Source organism: Tamandua tetradactyla, chromosome 17, assembly GCF_023851605.1.
Source record: "Tamandua tetradactyla isolate mTamTet1 chromosome 17, mTamTet1.pri, whole genome shotgun sequence".
Taxonomy (NCBI): domain Eukaryota; kingdom Metazoa; phylum Chordata; class Mammalia; order Pilosa; family Myrmecophagidae; genus Tamandua; species Tamandua tetradactyla.
In genome coordinates this window covers 43,861,843-43,875,375 of record NC_135343.1, presented here as the reverse complement: position 1 = coordinate 43,875,375, position 13,533 = coordinate 43,861,843, and the positions used below count along the sequence as shown (strand labels likewise).

At 41.9% G+C, this 13,533-nt stretch overlaps 1 protein-coding gene across 1 annotated transcript; it reads left to right on the top strand.

Moving 5' to 3' along the window:
• The first annotated feature begins 768 nt into the window (after positions 1-768).
• LOC143661144 (cancer/testis antigen 55-like) lies at positions 769-1,497 on the top strand. The gene has a single exon (XM_077134733.1). The coding sequence runs from the start codon at positions 769-771 to the stop codon at positions 1,495-1,497; it is 729 nt and encodes a 242-aa protein (XP_076990848.1).
• The last annotated feature ends 12,036 nt before the right edge of the window (positions 1,498-13,533 follow it).

Below are 13,533 nucleotides of genomic sequence, written 5' to 3'. Positions count from 1 at the left end.
GTTCCTAGGAATATTGTTTTGGTTTGCTGGAATTCAATATACCAGAAATGGATTGACCTTTACAAAGGGAACTTATTCAGTTACAAATTTACAGTTCAAGACCATGAAAATGTCCAAATTAAGGCATCAATAAAAATGCCTTTCACTCAAGAAAGGCCGATCATGTCTGGGGTTTCTCTGTCACATGAGAAGGCACATGAGGTGTCTGTTGTCCTTCTCTCCCAGCATCTAGTTTCAAACGGCTCTCTCAACTTCTGGCATCTCTCAGGGCCCTCCTTCCACATCTCCAAAGGTCTGTGTCTTTTGGTTTCATGTCTCTGCCCTCTCAATCGGCCCTGAGCTCCCCAATCTACCTTTTATTCTCTTCATACAGGGTTCCAGTAAAAGGATTAAGACCCACCATGAAATGGTGAGATCACATCTCCATCTAATCAAAAGGTCTCACGCAACAACAGGTCTGCCCCCACAAGACTGGATTAAAAGAACATGGCTTTTCTGGGGTGCATAACAGTTTCATACCAGTACAAATCCTATTACACAGGTTTTTACCCTGATTATTTGTCATTTCCAAACACAGACCAAACTATGCATATTCCTCTTTCCTTTATATTTTATTCCCCTATTAATTTGCTATTGAAAGGAAAATAAAACTACAGCAGAATAAGTCACAATATAGAGCCAACATCATATTTAAGAATAAATCAGGGGAAGAGAGAAGGACCTCATGGTGGGTGTCGCTCGGTGACTCAGCGGGCTGACTCTTGTACCATGTTTCAACTCATTGCCAGGGCTCTGAACTTCTGGAGGAGGGTGAACAGCACGGAAGAGGACTCCAAGCAGCAAGAGAGGCTCTTGGAAGATGATACCAGGTTGAAAACTGTGCATGGAGTTGTGACAAGGTTCTGTTGTGAATATGGCTTGATTAATGAATCAATCTGCTTTAGTAGTGATGCTGTGAATGGCAATGTGCTTCTGAAAGTTGGACAAAAAGTGACTGCACTTGTGGAAGAAGATAAAATATCTCATGGATTGAAAGCAGTCAAAGTGTATGCTTTCTGTGATAATTGCCATGGCGATGGATCATCATCCTCCCAAACTAGAGTTTTAATTGGTCGTATTACCTCCATAATGAAAGGTGGTGGCTACATTAATCACACAACTTACTTCACTTTGGGTGTTGTGTGTCAAGGTTTTGAACCTTACCAGGGTGACTGGATAGAAGCTAAGGTTTTGAACCATCCAACCACCTGCATCAGAAAAGCAATATCTGTGAAGCCTCTGAGACATAAGCATGTGCATGAGGTCTACATCACTGGTTTCTATGGAAGAAATGGGGTGATAGATAATACTATCTTCTTCACCTTGGATTCTCTGAAACTTCCTGATGGATACATACCTCAAGTATCCGATGTCGTCAATGCTATCGTGGTGGAAAGCACACAGTCATGCTATTTTTGGAGAGCGATTTCTATAACCCTAGTGGGAAGGTGGAAATAAAAGAGCATAAGTTTATGCCCTATGCAGTATTTCTTCTTTTGGCAGAAAAGGGCATTGTTTAAACATGTTTTGAAAAAAAAATAGCCTAGTTAACCTCAACATTTCTTTAAACATTGTGAAATATAACACATATATAGGAAAGTGATATATTTCAAAATATAGTTTAATAAGTAGTTATAGGGTGAATTTCAAAGTATAGTAAGTTATAGTTTCACAGTTACAGATATTTCCTTCTGGTTGTTCTGATACACTAGAAACAATAAAGAAATATCTATATGATGAAGAAAAAAAAAAGAATAAATCAGGGCAGGCCACGGTGGCTCAGCAGGCAGAATTCTTATCTGCCATGCCAGAGACCTGGGTTTGATTCCTGGTGCCTGCTTATGCAAAAAAAAAAAAGAGTAAATCATTAAGAAACAAAAGACAAGATGAGTTATGTGCTAGAAAAGAAGAACTATCATTAATTGCAGCTGATGTAATTATATGATGGGAAAACTCAACTTTAAATCGTCAGAATCATGAAACAAATTAAATAGAAAAATTCCAGGTAAAAACATATATTAAAATCAATACTTTCAGATTACCCATGCATCCTGTGATAAGTGAAGTGAGGAAGACTGAGGATCTCTGGCATTTTAGGGGGGACTCCCAGTATTTTTTGTGCTGAGTCCTGATTATGAGGAGGTATTTGTAAACTGCACTGAACTGAATTCTGTGGGTCAAAATTAATTGAAAGACCTTGTATGAATTACCTGCAACCCCACTCTTATGAGCCATATCTTGAAGCTGGTTGTCCAATCAGAGGTCCATTGGATTTCTTTGAGTTTCTTTATCTTAATCTTCGTGTGGCATCAAGATTGAAGAATTCCCACAGGGCAGTCACTCTTGAACCTGTGAATTTAGATCTCAAAGGATATGCCCCAATATCTTGCTATATTCAAAGACAGTTTTTATTCACCTTAGTGAAAAAAGTAAAAGAAGTAATAGCCATGTATCCAAAAGGCAGCAAGAAGAAAAATCAACATCATCTCAAATGGCAAACATGAGGATCTATCCAAGACTGTCATTTGGGAATAGTTGTTCCCATGTTGGACCTTATATATTCCACCCCTCCCTCTTAATTATAGGAATTAGTCTATAAACTATGGACAGTGAGGCAAGTTGGTGTAACAGCCTGAGGATTGCACTGCCTCTTAGACATTTGGATATCATTTTTATTGTTTAAAAATGTTCTTTTTAAATGAAGAACCAGCTCCATCATTCATATTTATGAACACTTTGTGTGAAAAAAAAATGAGCATCCCCAGATTTTAACTTTGTAATGAAGGCATTTTTTAAAATAAAATTTTGCATATCTTTAAGAAAAGCAATTATTTTTCCTGTATTCTGACCACAACCAGTTTAAATGATAATTACACCAAAAAATTAAAACTCATGAGAATGCCAGTAATGGCAACATGCAGGACCTACGTGAAGAAAAAGCTTCAATTACGATGCTTTAGGCTATAAATAACAGAAAACTCTGCCCCAAATTGTCTTAAATGAAATTTATTATCTCACAATATAAAGAAGTAAGGAGACTCTAAATTGGTTAATTTATATGAAACTTAACCCCACCGGGGATAGGTCAAGCCTACTTAAAATTAGGCCTAAGGGTTCCGGAGAAGATGGCGGCTTAGTAAGACGCGCGGGTCTTAGTTCCTCCTCCAGAAAAGCAACTAAAGAAACAGAAACAATACGAAACAGCTCCTGGAGTCACGACAGAGACCAAAAAAGACAGCGTACCCCATTCTTGAACGGCTGAACGGGCAGGGAGAATCTGCTGCGGTGAGATACCCAAGGGGCGCGCGTTTTCCCAGCCGGGGCGGCTGGCGACTGGGGTCCCCTCCACGCACGTGGCTCCCCAGTCTGACTGGGAACGTTGGATAGCGGGGCCCTCCCGTCACGCTTGGCGTTTCGGGCCAGCTGGGCAATTTGGACCGGCACTTCCCCAAGCCGCGGCGGCCAGCAACCCCCGCCTCCACGCGCGGTTTCCCGGGCCGACTGCCCCGCAGACAGACGAGTGCCACGAGCGCCACCTACTGGGCAGGAAAAGAAAAACAGAGCCCAGAGATTTCACAGAAAAATCTTTCAACCAGCTGGGTCCCACACCCAGGGAAATCTGATCAAATGCCCAGACACCAGCAGAAAATAATGGATGACGCTCGGAAAATTGAAGATATGGCCCAGTCAAAGGAACAAACCAATAGTTCAAATGAGATACAGGAACTGAAACAACTAATGCTGAATATACGAACAGAAATGGAAAAACTCTTCAAAAACCAAATCAATAAATTGAGGGAGGACATGAAGAAGACATGGGCTGAACAAAAAGAAGAAATAGAAAATCTGAAAAAACAAATCACAGAACTTATGGGAGTGAAGGACAAAGAAGAAAAAATGGAAAAAACAATGGATACCTACAATGGTAGATCTAAAGAGACAGAAGCTACAATTAGTGAACTGGAGGATGGAACATCTGAATTCCAAAAAGAAACAGAAACTATAGGGAAAAGAATGGAAAAACTTGAGCAGGGGATCAGGGAACTGAATGACAATATGAAGCGCACAAACATACGTGTTGTGGGTGTCCCAGAAGGAGAAGAGAAGGGAAAAGGAGGAGAAAAACTAATGGAAGAAATTATCACTGAAAATTTCCCAACTCTTATGAAAGACCTAAATTTACAGATCCAAGAAGTGCAGCGCACCCCAAAGAGAATAGACCCAAATAGGCGTTCTCCAAGACATTTACTAGTTAGAATGTCAGAGGTCAAAGAGAAAGAGAGGATCTTGAAAGCAGCAAGAGAAAAACAATCTGTCACATACAAGGGAAACCCAATAAGACTATGTGTAGATTTCTCAGCAGAAACCATGGAAGCTAGAAGACAGTGGGATCATATATATAAATTACTAAAAGAGAAAAACTGCCAACCAAGACTCCTATATCCAGCAAAATTGTCCTTCAAAAATGAAGGAGAAATTAAAACATTTATAGACAAAAAGTCACTGAGAGAATTTGGGACCAAGAGACCAGTTCTGCAAGAAATACTAAAGGGAGCACTAGAGTCAGATACGAAAAGACAGAAGAGAGAGGTATGGAGTAAAGCGTAGAAAGAAGGAAAATCAGATATGATATATATAATACAAAAGGCAAAATGGTAGAGGAAAATATTATCCAAACAGTAATAATACTAAAAGTTAATGGACTGAATTTCCCAATCAAAAGACATAGAATGGCAGAATGGATTATGACCCAGCAATACCACTGCTAGGTATCTACTCAAAGGACTTAAGGGCAAAGACACAGACAGACATTTGCACACCAGTGTTTATAGCAGCATTATCTACAATTGCAAAGAGATGGAAATAGCCAAAATGTCCATCAACAGACGAGTGGCTAAACAAACTGTGGTGTGTACCTACGATGGAATATTATGCAGCTTTAAGACAGACTAAACTTATGAAGCACGTAATAACATGGATGGACCTAGACAACATTACGCTGAGTGAGTCTAGCCCAAAACTAAAGGACAAATACTGTATGGTCCCACTGATGTGAACCGACATTCGAGAATCAGCTTGAAATATATCATTGGTAACAGAGACCAGCAGGAGTTAGAAACAGGGTAAGATAATGGGTAATTGGAGCTGAAGGGATACAGACTGTGCAACAGGACTAGATACAAAAACTCAAAAATGGACAGCACAATAATACCTAAGTGTAATGTAACTAGGTTGGAACACTGAATGAAGCTGCACCTGAAATATGGTTTTTTGTTTGTTTGTTTGTGTGCTTGTATCTTTTGTTTTTGCTTTTTTCTTTTTCCTTTATATATATATATATATATTTTATTAGTATTATTATTTTAATTCTCTTCTGTATATTAACATTCTATATCTTTTTCTGCTATTTTGCTAGTTCTTTTCCTAAATTGATGCAAATGTACTAAGAAATGATGATCATACATCTATGTGATGATACTAAGAATTACTGAGTGCATGTGTAGAATGGAATGATTTCTAAATGTTGTGTTAATTTCTTTTCTTTTTTTTGATTAATAAAAAAAATTAAAAAAAAAAAAAATTAGGCCTAAGAGTCACCCCCAAGAGAACCTCTTTCATTGCTCAGATGTGGCCTCTCTCTCCAGCCAACACAACAAGCAGACTCACCACCTTCCCCCTGTCTATGTGGGACATGACTCCCAGGGGTGTGGACCTTCCTGGCAACATGGGGCAGAAATTCCAGAATGAGCTGAGATTCAGCATCAAGAGATTGAGAAAAACTCTAGAATGAGCTGAGACCCAGCATCAAGGGACTGAGAAAACTTTCTTGACCAAAAGGGGGAAGAGTGAAATGAGACAAAGTGTCAATTGCTGAGAGATTCCAAACAGAGTCAAGAGGTTATCCTGGAGCTTATTCTTACGCATTAAGTAAATATCACCTTGTTAACCAAGATGTAATGGAGAGGCTGGAGGGAACTGCCTGAAAATGTAGAGTTGTGTTCCCAGTAGCCAAGTTTCTTGATGATGATTGTATAATGATAAAGCTTTCATAATGTGACTGTGTGATTGTGAAAATCTTGTGTCTGATGCTCCTTTTATATACCTTGTCAACAGATGAGAACATATGGAATAAAATTTAATAATAGGGGGAACAAATGTTAAAATAAATTTAGTTTGAAATGCTAGTGATCAATGAAAGGGAGGGGTAAGGGGTATGGTATGTAAAAATTTTTTTTCTTTTTTGTTTTATTTTTCTGTTGTCTTTTTATTTCTTTTTCTGAATTGATGCAAATGTTCTGGGAAATGATTATGATGATGATGATGAATATGCAACTATGTGATAATATTGTGAATTGCTGAGTGTATGTGTTGGGAATGTTTGTGTTTCTTTCTTGTAATTTTTTTAATTAATAAAAAATAAATAAATAAATAAATTGGTTAATTTAGTGATTCAACAATGTCATTAATGTTTAGTTGTGTTCCACCTTTCAGCTCTGCCACTCAGTGAGTCAACTGTGTCCTCAGACTGAGTTACCTCATGGCTGCAATGTGGCTGCCATTGCAACCATCACATCCACATATGATAGTATTCTAAGAATCCAGTCCCACCCATCTACGGCCACTTTCCCAGGGGAGAAAACCTCTAGGAAACCTTCCAGCAAACCTTCTCTGATGTCTTGTTGGCTATGTGCCCAACCTAAAGCAAATACTGGAAAGAGAATGGGGCTACGCTAATTCTTAGTCTAAGCAAATTTATCTCTGAATTACGATGAGAGTCACTTACCTGAACAAAGTCAGGGATCTGATAACAAGGAAGGGAGGAATAGATAAGGAATGGGAAGTCTTTAGTGTCTATGATAATATGACCATGTTTCAATAAAGAATACAAAAGAAAATAACACAATCTGTTCCTAGAAAATAAACTGAATGTTACAAAGTTGTTGATTATTCCCAAAATAATTCATAAAATTAATAAAATTCCACTCAAAAATCTCAAGTATTTGCTGGGTTGGGGGAGAGTGTGAGAACATGGATGGCAATAAAACTGCATAAGAAATCATTTCAGGTGAAAAAATAAAACAGGATAAAATATTGAAAAATACAGTGTGATTCAACTATGTCAAAAATACAAAGACAATCAAATGGAAAGAAATAAGAAAAATATGAACAGCGATTGCTAATAGATGCTGAGATTATGAATGGATTTTCTGTTGTTATTCCTGCTTGATTATACTATTCAGCTCTTGGCACATTTTTACTATGAATGTAAATTCACTCAAAAAATCTTTAAAAAGAAAATAATAAAATATATTCTTGTTAAAATTCTGAACTAAGTCGCTGTAAAACAGGTAGAACCAGGCTGGGGAAACAAACAGCTCCTGCAACACAATAAATGGGCAAATGCCTCCTCGGGAGTGATGAGACTGGCTGTTTGCCAGGAGGCAGAAGGGCCCCTTGCATTTCATGGATATTTAATTTTTCTTTCTAAGATGGAAGTACACATGGTCCCATGTTTGTTCCCAGGAAAACAACTTCTACACTAATCTGTATAAAATAAATAAAATTTTAAATTGAGTTATAACTTAGAAAAACACCTACCAAGCTGGTGCCCTGTCTTTCATCTCCAGCCGTAGATGTTCACCAGGCAGTTTAGTGAGTGCTTATTAACCGCCCCTGACAGACAAGTCCAGGATTCTTTTTTTAAAATCGAGAAAGCTACCAGAGCCACATTCCAGAACCTTCCAGAACTACACAAACCATAGCAACATTCCCAAACCTCGTGCTTAACAGACATCAGTCACTGCCACACAAAGACACAGGCCCTATGCAGATGCAGCTCAATTTTCAAAGTAATAAAATAAATTTCCTGAATCCAGACCTGGCAACGTGGGATCCACAATTCCATCCTGATCAAAAGGGGGAAAAGAAGTGTAATTAACAAAGTATCAGTGACAGAGAGAGTTCAAATAGAGTCAAGAGGCTACTCTTGAGGTTGCTCTTAACGCAAACTTTGGTTAGACCTTGCTACATATCATAACCTCCCAACCCCCAAGCAGCACCATTCCAGTCAATCCTAAAGAACACCTAGGGCAATATGTAAGATTCCACGAGGGTTCCATGCACTAGAGTAACTTTCCAGAAACCTACAACCTCCAGATGGGTCCCTGATCCGGATAAGTCTTGAAACCTAGAGGACCCAGCCTCTCCAGCAACATCAGATGGTTCCATCTCCCTACCCCATATTAGTGACAGACCCTTCCAATATCAAAAATTTAGAATTGCCATAGCTGAAACACCCCTGAACAGAGGGATGGAAAGATCCAATGAGATGGTGGAGTTATACAGAGAAGATAGGACTTAACAAATGAATATGAATGCTGAATCATTAAAGTGATATCTCTTTTAGTCTCCACTATTTTAAAGCAGCTAGAAGTAAAAACCTAAAACTGTGAAATTGTAACCCATGTCAAAGTGTGAAATATGTTCAACAACTAATTGTGGTGCTGTGCTTTGAAATGTATAGCTTTTTTGTATATTATTTATTTTTCACAAAAAAAGAAGGAAAAAAAAGTCGATTGTAATGATAAAAAATATTTAAGCCCTCGAGCCTCCTATATCCTGGAGCAGCCAGAAGGAAAACTCTGAGAGGATGGTATGGTAGCCCATGACAAACTCTGGGATCTGTCCTGTAACTACTTGTTGAACAGTGCTTTGAAAACTATTGCTTTCTTATTTCTTTGCTTTGTATGTATACTATACTATACATTTTAAAAAGTTAAAAATAAAAAAAATGAATTTCCTACACCCATTTTTATATCTTCCTTTATCATAATATATACATACATACGAACACATTTGTCAGATGTTTTTCTTAGACCAAAGCCCAGCTCCCTCCCACCCCCTACCCCGTGCTCCCTGAGTCTGACCTGAGGCTGGCCCTCTCACAGCGATGGAGCTGTCAGAACTCAAACCCTTCAGTCACCCCAAATCCTCCTGCTTCTGGGCAGTGAAATGATGGCCAGCGATAAAACTGATGTGAGCCTGGTGATGAATATACAACTACCTGATGATATTAGAGCCATGGATTGCACACCAAGTATGGAATGTTCATACATCAAGGATGTTTGTGTTGTATGTTGATTGGTTTTACTAACAAAAAAATTTTTTTAATTGATGTAATCCATTTGTAGCCAATTGAAGTGACTTGCCCCCTTCCTCTTGCCAAAGTAAGCATTAATTCCCAGAGAGATGGGGAGACTCGAGGTGGGAAGTAAGAGGTGGAAAGAGATTTGGTGCACTGAGGAAGGGCTCATCTTAACAGTTTCTCATTTGGGGCTACCCCTGGGGTGATAGCCATGATTATTATTTCTACTGCATCTCCCCTTACATTCTTAAAGAACTTGTAATTTTTTCCCAAAAAAAGGGGCCTATCCTTATTTCGGGTGGGAACATGCATATGGGTCCTAGAAAGAGAAAGAGCTTTGAATTACATGATTTTATAAAATCAAAAGAAGACATTTTATTAAGCACATGCTATGTGCCAGATGCTCTACGCTAAGCTCTGGAGGGATCAAGACAAAGAAGACACAGTCCTGGCCTCAGGAAGCTTATAGACAGTGAAGAAACTGCTCACACCAGGTACTGTGTCATAAGCTGAGAAAGGCCGTAACTGGGATGCACCGAAGAAACTAGGGACTGCAGAGGGAGAAACTCATGCCTTTGCATGGAAGAAACTTTTCTGGAGTTGCAGGCATTAAAGTGAAAGAGGACGAGTGCTTCTTCCCCTCTGGCAAGGAGAGGAGCAGGATGTTCTGGGACAAGGCTAGAGCCTGAGCACTTGCAGAGAAAAATAAAGCCAATGCTGGAGCACGCACAGGCTGGAGCGTAGGACTGAATGGTCTGATGACGAGAGCTGTGACTGGAAAGATTGCCCCTTCACCAGTAAAAGCTAGGAGAGATGCAGGAGTCAAATCACCCCTTCACTAGTAAAAGCCCAAGATGTCCAGTTGGCTGTCCCGCCCTTCTGCTTGCCGTGGGGGCAGGGGATCACGGTGAGCTGGTGGGGGAAATGTGCCCCCTGGCCTGGGCTCCGGGCACTGCTGGGGAGAGTCCCACAATAGTATGGACTGGTGCCAACAGCGAGTCAGGGCCCCATGCTGGCTGTGCCCTTGGCACCGTCTTGTGTCTCAGCCGAGGTTTCTCTCAATTACCCACTTCCCTGCAGCCCCTCACCCCTGCCTTTCTCTCCCACGGATGTCCTCATCTCCCCAGGCAAAGAGATCCAGGCTGGGGCTCCCTTGGCTGCTCTCCCCACCCTACACCCCACCACCTTTCCTTCCCTTCGCCCCTGAGGACACCTCCCTGTGTCACCTCCCGACCCGGATCCATCAGTTGACAGCCACTCCTTGACCATCACTGGCATTTCAGCCTCTTCCTTTCACCCACTCTGCCTTCATCCCACAGCAAAGGAAAACCCAGGCTGCTCACACTTTAGCTGCCACTGCTGAAGGTAATGATTAATTTAAATGCGTGTTGCTGGAAGTGAAAGATTGCACAAGTAGATGTCCCAAGAGCAGCCAGGACAGGTCTCGATCTAGAGCTGGGAGGCCCAGGCTTTCCAAAGGGGTGTCACCAAGAAATCAGGATTTAAGGGATGATTCTGATTACACAGTCATTAGATAGATATTCCTTTTTGCTTTTTCATATAACGGAGTAGCCAGAGGGAAATACCTGAAATCTCTAAATTGTAATCCAGCTGCCTTGCTCTCTGATAATGGTTGTATAGCCTTTATCTTCTGCCCCTGTGATTGTAAAAACCTTGTGACTAACCTTCAGTGGTACCCAGTTATCCAGTTTTCCAATTTTGGAGTCTTGTACTCACTAAAGACAGCCCCTAGCAGGGCGAGGGTGGCTCAGTGGTAGAGTTCTCGCCTGCCATGCGGGAGACCCGGGTTCGATTCCCAGCCCATGTGCTCCCCAAACAAGCAAACAAAGAAACCAACAAAAAAACTTCAACAAATGGTGCTGCGATAATGGGATACTCACATGGAAAAAGAATGAAATATGACCCCACCATACAGCGTACAAAAAAAAACGTGTATAAAGACAGCCCCTATTATTTGTTAAGGAAGGGTCCTGGGTCAGCCCAGAACTAACCCACGCCAAGTCCAAAGTTATCTAGATCACTAAATTGGATCAAACCAAAATGGGCCTGCCTGATATGCGCAATAACTTAGACTTTAACCTGTAAGTCACCTGTAACTCATTTATAGTATTAGAAATCAAACCCATCATCATTTTCTTACATAATTCAATCTCCCTATGCTCAATAATTCGATCATCTCTAATTACATCAGCTGGGGCCATTGTGTTCATTGTCCTAAAGCCTGCCCATCTTTTAATTCTATAAAGCTATCAAAATTACTGCAGTTTGGGAAGGAATTTAGATTTGGGGTCGATAGGCCATCTGATCTGCTTCGCACCTAGTAATAAACTCTTTCTCTCTTTGAAAGCCTGGTGTCTCAGGAAATGGTCATTTGAGTACTTCGGGCAAAAGAATCCACTGCCTCTGTCTCATAACAGGGGGGGCTAACACCCATGTCAGGTCCTGGAGTGACTCAACCAAAGTCCGAGGAGCGAGAGCTCAGCCGACAGGGTATCAATCTAGAAAAGTTTGGAAATTCAATTACTGATGCTTCGGTCCCTGGAAAGTGGGGGCAGCCCTTGAGCCTCGACTGGGAGGTCTGAAGAAGCCCCTGCACCCGGGCACACCCTCCCCAAACCCACACCGCTCGCACCCCACCCTGCAGTCTGCACATTCAGCCCACCCTCAGCACCAGCCCTGCCCAGAGGCACATTTCCTTAGGGTTTCTAAACCCAGTTTGCATTTCAAGAGAAAGTAAAGTTGCATTCTGTGATTTACTTTCTATTTCACTCTTCCAGGGGCTGGCGCCAAGCTGCCAGAACCCCTCCATAATGGCTTCTTTTCTTGGAAACAGGAAGTGCCACTTGGCCCAGCCTAAAAGGAGTAACCCTTCTAGCTTCCTGGAGGAGCGCCACCCACGACTGGCCCTGGCGTCTCCCTCTGTCCTCTTTTGAGCTGAAGGAGCTGAGAGGGTGGGATCAAGCAGTCCCCAGAGGAAAGAGGGGAGGGGGCCAAGGGTGTAGCCTTTACTGAAAGCTTCTCTGTAGCTAGATGTGTCATGTCTGCTGGGAACAGACCAGGCTCCAGCTCTCGATCACCTTTGGTCTAAAATATATTAAACATCCTCTGCATGGAAGACTGAATAAGTGATGGTGGGTTCACTGTAACCACTGCTAGGGTGAGGGGAGTAAGCATTGCGGGTTGGGGAGCAAGAGAGACAGACCCTCCCTTTACCTGGGTTACAGCAGGTATTTACAGGCCATTTTAGTAACAGTTTGTGGTGACTCTTCCCTCTCTCCTCAATCCCTGTGCCCAATCTCTGCCCAGTTGCCAAAACTACAACCATGATTGGAGAAAGTACTGCCCTGTTTCCCCTCCAGGTGGTAGGAACAGACCAGGAGTTCTCAATGAAATTCCAAGGCTTGCCCTTGACCCTCAGGTCCCTAATCCTACTTCCCTTTCTTTTAACTCCACCAGACCTTTGTCCAAAGGACCTGGGTCCCCTACTAAAGGAAGAAAAACTCAAATACCCCCTACCATTTGTGAACCTTCTGATAGGAAGAGAAGATGAAATTGGGGAGCAGCAGGGCCTTGCACCAGGATGGCAGCTGCATAGTGGAAGGGGAAATATGTAGTCTTTGGAGGTTGAACTGCTCCTGGGTTCTAAGCTTGGCCAGAGAGCCACTCTGCTTGGAAAGGGACCCTCCAGGCTGGACTGCAATGAGGTTAAACCTGCCACCTTGAGAACAGACAGGAAGGAATTACACAAGGTTTGGGGAGCACATCAGTCTCTCACTCTGGTCCTCTCCTTCTCACCTGCTCACCAGGAGCAAAGCTGAGGCAGGGAATTTGGATTTTAAGCAGGCAAGAGCTAAACAGGGGTTCCATCCCCAGCCCAGAGGCTCCATTTCTGACCACAGGGCCCCTCTGCAGCTGCTGGGATCTTGGTGGTAAATCTTTATACCAAACATCCCCTTTGCAATGTCATGCTGTGGCTCCTCCTATCAAGAGGTAGAATCTGTGTCTCTATTCCCTTGCATCTGGGCTGGCTGTGTGACTTGTTTTGATCAATAGAACATGGTGGAAGTGATATTCTGTGAGTCCCAGAGCCGAGGCTTTGGAAGGCCTTGCAGCTTCCACCTTTGCGGTCTTGAAATGATGTCCTTCGGTCAGTCTAGCTTATTCTTGGATCAGAGGCTACTTGGAGAACCGAGGCACACCAGCCAACAGCCAGAACCAACTGCCAGACAAGTGAATGAGACAAGCTTGGCCTTTCCAGCTGTTCCTGCCACCATATGTCTGTTCATGCTATAGTGAGTCCAGACAAGATCACAGAAGAACTGCCTGAC